Source organism: Merops nubicus, unplaced genomic scaffold (assembly GCF_000691845.1).
Source record: "Merops nubicus isolate BGI_N331 unplaced genomic scaffold, ASM69184v1 scaffold37512, whole genome shotgun sequence".
In the NCBI taxonomy this organism is placed as follows: domain Eukaryota; kingdom Metazoa; phylum Chordata; class Aves; order Coraciiformes; family Meropidae; genus Merops; species Merops nubicus.
In genome coordinates this window covers 11470-21423 of record NW_008593549.1, presented here as the reverse complement: position 1 = coordinate 21423, position 9954 = coordinate 11470, and the positions used below count along the sequence as shown (strand labels likewise).

General features: G+C 48.3%; 1 protein-coding gene across 1 annotated transcript in view; it reads left to right on the top strand.

Annotated features, from left to right (window-relative positions):
* The first annotated feature begins 8 nt into the window (after nucleotides 1-8).
* Nucleotides 9-9954, top strand: part of LOC103768334 (sterol regulatory element-binding protein 2-like) — a 17840-nt gene continuing 7894 nt past the window's right edge. The window contains 11 exon segments of the mRNA XM_008935476.1: nucleotides 9-132; nucleotides 1002-1183; nucleotides 2309-2449; nucleotides 4079-4300; nucleotides 5421-5535; nucleotides 5748-5929; nucleotides 6671-6863; nucleotides 7655-7836; nucleotides 8453-8628; nucleotides 8630-8724; nucleotides 9626-9795. Coding sequence (XP_008933724.1) covers nucleotides 45-132; nucleotides 1002-1183; nucleotides 2309-2449; nucleotides 4079-4300; nucleotides 5421-5535; nucleotides 5748-5929; nucleotides 6671-6863; nucleotides 7655-7836; nucleotides 8453-8628; nucleotides 8630-8724; nucleotides 9626-9795 — 1746 coding nt within the window. The 5' untranslated portion in view covers nucleotides 9-44.

The window sequence follows — 9954 nt, the reverse complement described above, 5'->3', positions numbered from 1 at the left end:
TCCTGCAGCCCCGGCCCCAGCCCCAGCTCCAGCAGCAGGCCCTGATGATCGCCCCGACGTTCAGCTCTGCCCCCCAGACCAGGATCATCCAGCAGCCCCTCATCTACCAGAACGCCGCCACCAGCTTCCAAGGTAGATGTTGGGGTGCTCGTGGTTTCAGGGGGCTGGGGGTGTGCCTGCTGTGCTCGCAGTAATCGTGTTTGGGTTCAGACTCGAAGAGTGTCACGACAAGCCCCGTGGTCCTTTCCTTGCAGTGCTGCCTGTGGGGTGTCCCTTCTCCTCCCTGTGTGGTTCTGGAGTTGAGAAACCATCATAAATGAGGTTTTAAATCTTTCTGTGTGACCTCCTGAGGTAGTTGTCTCACTGCTCCCCTCTGTTACGGCCTTCTCCCCTGTGGCCTTGGGGAGGCTTGAGAAAAGTGGCTTAAACATGGTTGTTGGCAACCCTGTCTCCCTGCTGGTGGGTGCAGGAGGCAGATGCAGTGCTGAGTGTGTCCTGTGTGGCAGTCCCAAACGCAGACTTCAACAACCAAGCTCTCAAATGCAGTACTTGCATTGAGCAGAGACACTTGTAGGGATCTTTAATGACTAGATCTTCCTTTGTGAATGCCTGTTGTCTTGACCCTCTTCAGTAGGTGTTGATTCTTCACGTGATAAATAGGCTCCTAGGGTCCCCCAGGATCAAGAGGGGTGGGCAAGTGCTGGTTGGGTGCACTGTGTAGTGTCACTGGAGTAATGAGTCCTGTGCTATCAGGCCAGAGGGTTTTGACTGTATTTACTCTTGGCTGGTCCTCCTTGTCTCCTGGAAAGCTGCTATTCTAGGTGCAGTCCTATTGGGGAGGCACCAGAGTAGCTGGAACCTTCCCAGTGTGTGGGATGTGTTAGATGATTGCTGCCTACTGAGAAGCTCTGAGAAGAGAAGTGGAGCTACGAGCCTCTGCAGCCTCCAGAAGGGGAGACCTGTGCCTTGGAACCATTCCTGACATCTCTTCTGCTTTGCAGTTCTCCAGCCTCAAGTCCAGAGCCTGGTGACATCCTCCCAGGTCCAGCCAGTTGCCATCCAGCAGCAAGTGCAGACTGTGCAGGCCCAGAGGGTGCTGACCCAGGCTGCCAACGGCACCATCCAGACCTTAACCCCAGCCACTGTCCAGACAGTTGCTGCCCCACAGGTCCAGCAAGTCCCAGTAAGTAAAAACATGGAGGGATGCAGGGACCCAGAAGCAGAAGAAGTTACTTTGGTGGGTCTGGTCTCCTGGAGTGCCAGTGGAAAGGTGGCAAAGCTTGAAGGGCTGGCAGTCCTGGCTGGGATTGCTTTTGCATGAGTGTTTTTAGGCACTAGAGGGATTTCTAGCCTGTGTTCCAGAAGCATTTGACTTCCAAGTCATGCCTGAGAGTCCCTGTTGTGAGCTGTCATGTGACTTCAAGTAGAGAGCAAGGTTCAGAAACCATTTCCACTAAACCTGGTCTGAGATGCTCTTGTAACTTGGCGCTGCCAAACCAGATTGGAAACCTTACTTGAACAAGCTTTCTTTGACTTTTGCCTGGGTTTTTTTTTGCAAATCTATCACCTCTACCATGTCTCAGGCTGGGTGACACTGGTGTGTTTTCTTCCAGTTCTTCTGCAACAGTTTCTTTTCATCTTTTTGCTGCTGCAGTGTCTGTTTTTTGTTTTAAAACATAGACAAGTGAAAAAGTCTTGTGTGTCTTTGTATTAAACAAAGTATGGCTAGGCCACTCAGTATGACAGTATTGGTCTGAACCAGTTGTCCTGTACCATCTATGGTGTTCTCTGTGTTTGGAAAAAAAAGAGTAAGCTGTGTTAGGCAAAATAACTTGCAGTTGATTTAGATCTGATTGATAGCCATGGTACAGATCCTTCTGGTGAGATTGGGGGGTCAGGAAAGCTCCTACAGATATTTACCACACCAGGCTGTCCTAGCTGTGGTGGAGTCTGAGTACTCAACCAGTTAATGCAGAGAGCTAATTATAGGTGTAACTGGAGAGGGGAAGGGAGCTTTTCCACCAGCTCTTTTGTGTCTTTGCATACTCGTGTACTTCTAGTGACTGATTTCAAAACCAATGTCCTGGTGGTTCCTCTGCTTCCCACCCTCCAGCCCTGTTCTGACTGTCTCATGGGCAGAACTTACATAGGGGGCTGACAAAAACCATCCAGGTGGTGCAGGGCACAAGGGGGAAGAAATACTTGCCTTGTTTTTTTGCCATCCACTGAGATATAAAGTCTCAACTCTGTCTGCTGAGATCTCTGCTGTGCCTCTTCTCCCTTTCACCTCTCACTCTTTTCATCCCAGGTTCTGGTCCAACCTCAGATCATCAAAACAGACTCCCTGGTCTTGACAACCCTGAAGGCAGATGGTAACCCTGTGGTGGCTGCAGTACAGAACCCAGCCCTGACAGCACTCACCACTCCCATTCAGACCACAGCTCTGCAGGTACCATATGGATCTTCTCCTCCTCTCCCTCCCCTCCTTGGCATCCTTTTCTCCTAACACAAGGAAGAGGTTTGGGCTTCAGTATTCTGCAGTGATGCAGATGGGAGGGGTTTTGAAGGCTGCTCTAGACACGTCCAAAGTGAGTAATACCCTGCTTCTGCCAAGGCTAAACACACAGATTGTACTTTTTTGGCAGCCTCCCATGGCCACTAAGCAAAGACCAAGGACACGTTTCTGTTTATCTTTTTTTTTTTCTGGTACTACAAGGAGAGGAATGTGACCTAAAAATTCCATTTCATTTTTAACCTTTGGGAGATATTTGAATCTGAAAGCTGATTCACTTGAAATACCTGCAGGACTTTCCTTCCCTCCCTCAGTGTGGTCTAATGTATGTTGAATGTGAAAATTAAGATAATTTTCAGAGGACATTTACAGTAAGGATTCAATATAAGCATTGGAGATGTTTGCTGTGCTTCATGGGCTCCACTTCTTCATCAACTCTGAGAAACTTCTGCCCCCAGAGACACATTGGTGATAGTCTTGTACATTCTGAACAGATATCTCTTGCTCAGATATTTACTGGGAGAGAGAAACTTGCAAGCCCAGAGTTAAGTTTTGACTTCTTTTTTATGGCTTCTTACACACTTTTTTCTTTACACAAACTGTAAATAATTCTGAACACATTGAAATTTGGTGGGAATTAGCCAAGGAAAGGTGTAGGACTTTAAATTCATTTATTTGTCAAGTTCCAAATTGAAATGAAAATAAATTAATACCCCAATTAGAAGAGTCTCAGAGTCAAAGTTGTTCTTGAATTTGCTCACTTATTCTCATTTATGTTAGTCTGTCTTTTGACAGAATTAACTCTTCCTCTCCATAGCCACTGCCCTGATCCTTGCTGTAATTTAACCCTTGTTTTTCTGGGTTAAGCAGTCTAAACTTCCTTTACTCCAGCTGTCCTAGCAGCTTCTCTGTGCAGCTGTTGTGGTGGGATTATCACCCCACTGCTTCAGTTTGGTGTAGGTGGTCTGTCCTCCATCTGGATGTCCAAGTTTAAGCTTTTTGCACTGGTGCATGTTACTCTTTGCCTTAGTTTCTCATCTAAAGGCATTTTTATAGCTTCTGGATCTACTTTTTCTCCATTTAATCTAATTTAGATCAGCTGCCTTGCTCCAGCCAAAGTCTGTTTTCCATAGTCAGGTCCTTCCTTACATTACTGTTAGCAGTTTGGAAGTGGCATTGCCTGCTGCTGGTTTAATGACTTTTTGTCCACAGAAAAGGTGGATTTGGACACTTGGGGTGTGAGGATTGTGAGGATCAAGGAGGAGTCTTGATCTGTTTCTCTGCTTAGTGGACAGACAGAACATGGTCTTGGCAAAGAGCGTTGATGCTCTTGGAGAACAAGAGATGTTCTTCCTCCACAGTGACCAGTGTGGGAGGCAAAGTGGCAGATTTTCCTGGGCTGCTGTGCCAGTGCTCAGCCCAGCTGAGGATGGGAGGAAACTGGCATTTCTGAGCTGTACACACTTCTCCTGCTTCTTCTGTTGGTTACTCCTTTTTCTTTTACCATCATAAACCTTCTCTAAGTTGGTTGATTGCTCATGATGTTGTCACACACAATCTTTGTAGACCCTTGTTGGGAGCAACGGGACCATTTTGACCACGATGCCAGTGATGGTGGGACAAGAAAAGGTGCCTATCAAACAAGTTCCTGGGGGTGTCAAGCAACCAGAACCACCTAAAGAAGGAGAGAGGAGAACAACTCACAACATCATTGAAAAGCGTTATCGGTCCTCCATCAATGACAAGATCATTGAGCTGAAGGACCTTGTCATGGGGACAGATGCCAAGGTAAAGATGTGGAATAAGGTCAAAATTCATGTCCTGAATACTTCGTTTTGATTGTTGCTGTACCAAATGAAGCAGTTGGGTACCTGTGGCTGTGAGTAGCATGCACACGTGTGGGGATAAGAGTGGTGAGAAGCACTTGGGTGATGCAAAGCTTGATTCAGGAAGGGGTCACCTGTAAGATGTTTATTGTGCTATACTAGTGGTGCTGTTCCTTGGAAAATAAGCTGTACCTTAAATGTTTGTTCTTACAGTAGTTCTAAATGAAATAAGCCCTCTAGGTAAAATATCCAAGTGGATGTTGTGATAACTCTGACAAACCAGAGCTTGCTTAATTGGAATTTCCTCTTCCACATGGCTGCATCAGGGACAAAGGTTTACAGAGCTTTCCAATTGGTTCCATTTAGATCCTGAGTTGTAAAAACTCCTGCTTCCCCAAATATTAGCAACCTCACACCTTGTGTTCAGGGTTGTCCTGTTCACTTCACCTCATGCTGACAGACCAAGGAGGAGTATTCTTGATATCTTGGATGGTCTCTGTACAGATATGTGCTTGTGTGAAGTCACATCCCATTGCTGGGTGGAATTGCAAGTCTGTTGTAAAAATATTGATGTGCAGTGGCTTCATAGTACTTTGGGCTTGTGTTTACAAGCTAAAGTTGCCTGCTGTTGCTGGAAGCAAGTATTTGCATGGGGATGGCCAAGGGAGTGAGGCAAGGAGAGAACCACTTGTCTCAGAATTAAACAGTGACTCGTGGTGAACAGACAGCAGCTTGTTCCATCCCAGAAGAGAGCCACTTCATTTCAAAACAACTGTGCTTTCAAGGGACTGGTTCTGACTGAAACCCAGTTGTGAACTCTGTCATTATTGGGATGTTAATCTATTTCCAGTGTACTATTTTTATAAGATCTTTGAGAGCCCCCCAGTCCTTGTGTGTCATTCAAAGTGCTACCTTGTCCACAGCTTGCCTCAGTATTAGTTTCTCTGCAGCTGCTGAGTGGTCCTTGACACTCTTATTTCTGTCACCATGTGATCCAAAGGCTCGTGGTATCTCTAGAAGCAGGAGTGACCCTTTGACACTGTTCATATAAACTGCTTTCTGTACCTCTTAATTCCTTGCAGATGCACAAGTCTGGAGTCCTCAGAAAAGCCATTGATTACATTAAGTACCTACAGCAGGCCAACCATAAGCTGAGGCAGGAGAACATGGTTCTGAAGCTGGCTAACCAAAAAAACAGTAAGTTCTGGAGGCTGTGCAGGGGGTGGGGAGGGGGCAGTTGGTATAAATGTAGGGTGGCTCTTGTGCTTTCTTACCCTTGGCAGGGGTGGAGAACATGGGCATTGTGTTGGCAGTGACCAGTGTTGCTCCAGGTGACAGAGCCAATCTGAGCAGCACTGGCAGGATGCAGGATCTGAAGCACAACCATAATTCACCCTTGATTTTTACAGAGCTGTTGAAAGGCATTGACCTAAGCAGCCTGGTTGACAACGATGTGGATCTGAAGATAGATGACTTCAACCAGAATGTACTGCTGATGTCTCCTCCAGCTTCTGACTCGGGATCCCAGGCTGGCTTCTCTCCATATTCCATTGATTCAGAGCCAGGAAGCCCACTCCTTGATGATGCAAAGGTATTTGTGACTTCATTTGTCAAATTCAAGGCTTCAGGGATATGTAAGGGCCAGAATTTAAATTGTCCCCTGGTTCCACTCTTGGGAATTAGGAGATCTAGCAAGCAGGTCTGTAGGGGTCAGAGATGCCTTGTAAGGATGAGGAAGGTGCATGGGGTGTGTTCTGTCTTTTTCTAAGTGATTGAGACCACTTCCTGAGCTGCTGTAAGAACTCTACTTAGCCTTGAGCTCTTGTGGAGTCTCTGTGGACTTACTGTGGATGTTCATGACCTAAAGAGCCCATGGCTTTCCAGAGAGAGATATGCCCAGAGAATAAAGCAGGAGTACTTGGAAAGAGATGATGACATCAACTGTGTTTAATGAGACCATAAGTAACCACAGTAACAGAAAGCTGTTAGCTGTCCTTGCCTGACATGGTGGTTTTGTGGAGATCATAGAGGAAGTGGGTCTTCTGGGAGATCTGTAAAAGAGTAAGGGCAGCAAAGGTTAATCCCAGCCTTAACCAGTAATCCACTTAATAACTGAAATTACTTGGAGCAGAAGAAAGGTGAAGGCACTCAAATACTTAGCCTTAACTTGCTAAGCTAGGGAAAGCTTCACTGGAGTTCTTGCTGGTCTTGATCTTAAAGCAGATTTTGGAACATGTTCTGTTTCCCTTTCCCCCCTACTCCTCTCTTGGCATAAACATTTTTTGTTCTAAAGAATTCTAAGTGAGTTTTTTCTCCTCCCATTCCATTGAAGGTTAAAGATGAGCCTGACTCTCCTCCCGTGGCCCTGGGCATGGTGGATCGCTCTCGAATACTCCTCTGTGCCCTCACATTCCTCTGCCTGTCCTTCAACCCCCTGACATCCCTGCTGGAGGCCCGAGGAGCCCCAGAGCCCGACCCCCTTGTGCGGCACGGCTCCGGCAGGAGCGTGCTGACCATCCAGTCAGGTAACCAGACAGGGCTGGGTGTGGGAAGGGAGCCAGCTGAGAGGGCTTGGACACTCTTCCAGTCCATATCCAGGTCCAATGTTCTTGCTGAAAACCAGCCATGCCTTGAGGGGACACCTCTTTGTAGCCCAGCAGCGTGGGCTCTTGGGATAGACCCTTGAAAAATAGTTCAGGCTAAGAGACATCCTCCTGTCCTCACCAGCTTTTGAGGCATGCTCACTTTATCATTGTTTTTAAGGTAACCAACTGATTTTTTGCAACTTAATACTAAAAGGTGAAGAATTACTTCAGAAACACCTGCTACAAGGTCTTGCTAATGGCTTGTTCAATGTGCTTACCCCATAATATTAATATTTTAGAGTACAGCAGGTTAGGGAGGGTGGAGGATTCTGTAGGCCTGCTGTAATTTCCCTGACTGGCAAATATACTTCCTTTGTGTTGCTTAGTAAACTTAATTAAGACCAGAAAATAACACTGTAGTATTGAGTACCCATGGGCGTATCTGACAGAAAAATCAGAATATAAGGTACTGTAGGAAAACCAAATGTTGACTTCTATTTTTTTTATAAGTCTGTCTTGTAAAAATAACAATCTTTATTTCTTTGGGAGTGCCGTGGCTTGGAGTTTGTACAAAGAGCTGTTGATACAGGTGCTTCCTGCTTAAAATTCACTTGGCAGAAGTTGATGGCCCACGTGGTGGGCGTAGCAAGACGTCCTCCTGGGTCTGTGCTGATCCTGTTGCTAGGCTTTCAGCCTGCTGATGAACTTCCCTTTGGGGATGTCCCTTGCAGATGGAGGCAGTTGGTTTGGCTGGATGATGCCCACGCTGATCCTGTGGCTCGTGAACGGGGTGATTGTGCTGAGTGTGTTTGTGAAGCTCCTGGTGCACGGGGAGCCCGTCACCCGCCTGCACTCCAGGTCCTCGGTCACCTTCTGGAGGCATCGCAAGCAAGCAGACCTGGATTTGGCACGGGTAAGATCACCTCCTTGCTTGGCACCAAACTCAGCTCCTAGGAGGGGGTGTGGGGAACTGTGGCCAGTGGGACAGTGGCCTGGCACTTGGAAGAGTGTGGCACTCCTCGAGTGGGTCGTCCTGGCTGATTGCACAGAAGCTGGTGTGGTTTGCCATCCTCCCTCGACCTAAATTAGTGAGGAACAGACAGCAGCACTGGAAGAGGCTCCTAACTCGTGTCCTTGTCCCTTGCTGCTGCATCTTGTAGCAAGCTTTGGCAGCAAGATCTTTGGGTTTTGTCCAGAGCCTGGCCTCTGCTGTGTGTGCTTGCTGTCCTCCAGCCTCGTGGAGGTCTTCTCCATTGCTGAGGCAACATCTGGCTTTTGATATGGGGCCCTTGAAGCTCAGATGTGCTTTGAAGAGGCAGGAAGCTCCTTTCACCTGGTGCTGATGCCTCACACTCAGCGCAGGACTGGAGCCACCTGCAGGGCCAGATCTGAAGCTGCTGTAAATTGCCTTCAAGTGACCCACTTCCCTCAGCTAAACCCCTCATCCTAGCCTGCAGGTCAGCTCGTTGAGCTGGCAGTGCCTGTGTGACGGTGCTGCCAGTTGCTGAATTCCCTGGTGTGATCCTCAGGGAGATTTTGCCGCCGCCGCCTCCCACCTGCAGAGCTGCCTGTCGGCCCTGGGCCGAGCCCTGCCCGCCTCCCGCCTGGACCTGGCCTGCAGCCTCTCCTGGAACCTCATCCAGTACAGCCTGCAGAAGCTGGCCCTGGTCAGGTGGCTCCTCAAGAGGACCTCTCACCAGCGGCGGTCGGGAGGCCACCGCCGGCTCTGAGGACGAGGCCAAGACCAGCGCTCGGGACGCGGCCCTGGCCTACCACAAGCTCCATCAGCTCCACATAACGGGTAGGGGTGGAGCTGGCACATCTCCTGGCTTCGTGGTGCCCATTTGAAGGCTCCAAGCTGATCGTGGGGGGACACAGGGGGAGCACCAGGGCCTGCCTGCTGTTGGGAATTGGCGTGATGAATTTCAGGAGCCACTCATCGAAATGTAACATGCAATGAATGAGCTCTGGAAGAGCAGATGAAACAACAGCAGTGTCTAATGTGGTCCCGAGTCTGCAGAGGTGGCTGAGAGCCTTTCCCAAGGAGCAGTTGATTGAATCCATTCACTTTTTACTTCTGTTAAGATCCTGTTTCATCCCTATCACTTGGGAACGTGATGTGGAAGCAGGACCTGGGGTTGGTGGCTGGAAGAACTTAAATTTCCAAAGTTGTGCAGAGCACAGGTTGCCAGTTGGTGTTGACATGCTCTGAAAACCTGGGTGTGTGCACGTGTACTAAGGAAGTGCTGGAATGTTCCCTGTGAATGGCTGTTCTGGCCGTTTCCATGCAAACCAATTTGCAATGTTAATGGGCTCCAAGCCCGTCAGAAATCCAAGCTGAACTTCCTTCTGCCTAATGGTGCTGTGTGAGTGGCAGCCATGCCACCAGGGATAGCTGTCCCCAGCGTCATTTGTGGAGTTATTTGTGTATAGTGAGACAAAATTTGGATGATTTTATCCTAACTGGTTTAGCTGCATGGGGCTTTCTCATCCTGTGGGTGCCAAGCTTGGGATCTGTAGAGGGAAGACTTGGTTATGGTTGTTCTGTTGCTTGAATACTTAGTAGGTATCTGATGGTAGGTAACTTCTCATGACAACAGATCCTTATCTTTTTAGGGTGGTAGCCTTGCAAATCACAGTAGTATTTAGTAGCTGGTACTACTGCATTGAAACATAACACTTTCCTTTCCCTCCTGGTGCAGGTAAACTGCCCTCCAGCTCAGCTTACTCGGGCTTGCACATGGCCCTGTGTGCTGTGAACCTGGCCGAGTGTGCAGAGGAGAAGATCCCACCCAGCACCATGGCAGAGATCCACCTGACAGCTGCAGTTGGCTTGAAGACCCGCTGTGGAGGCAAGCTGGGCTTCCTGGCGGTGAGTCCTCATCTCCTCTCCCCTCCCACGGCCAAGGAGAACTCCAGGAAGGCCTGCAAGCTGGCAATGCTGTAGCTCAGGGCATCTGGTAGCACTCCAATTAACAATATGACCTGCAATTATGATATGAGCTGTAATTATGATAAGACCTTTGTCCTG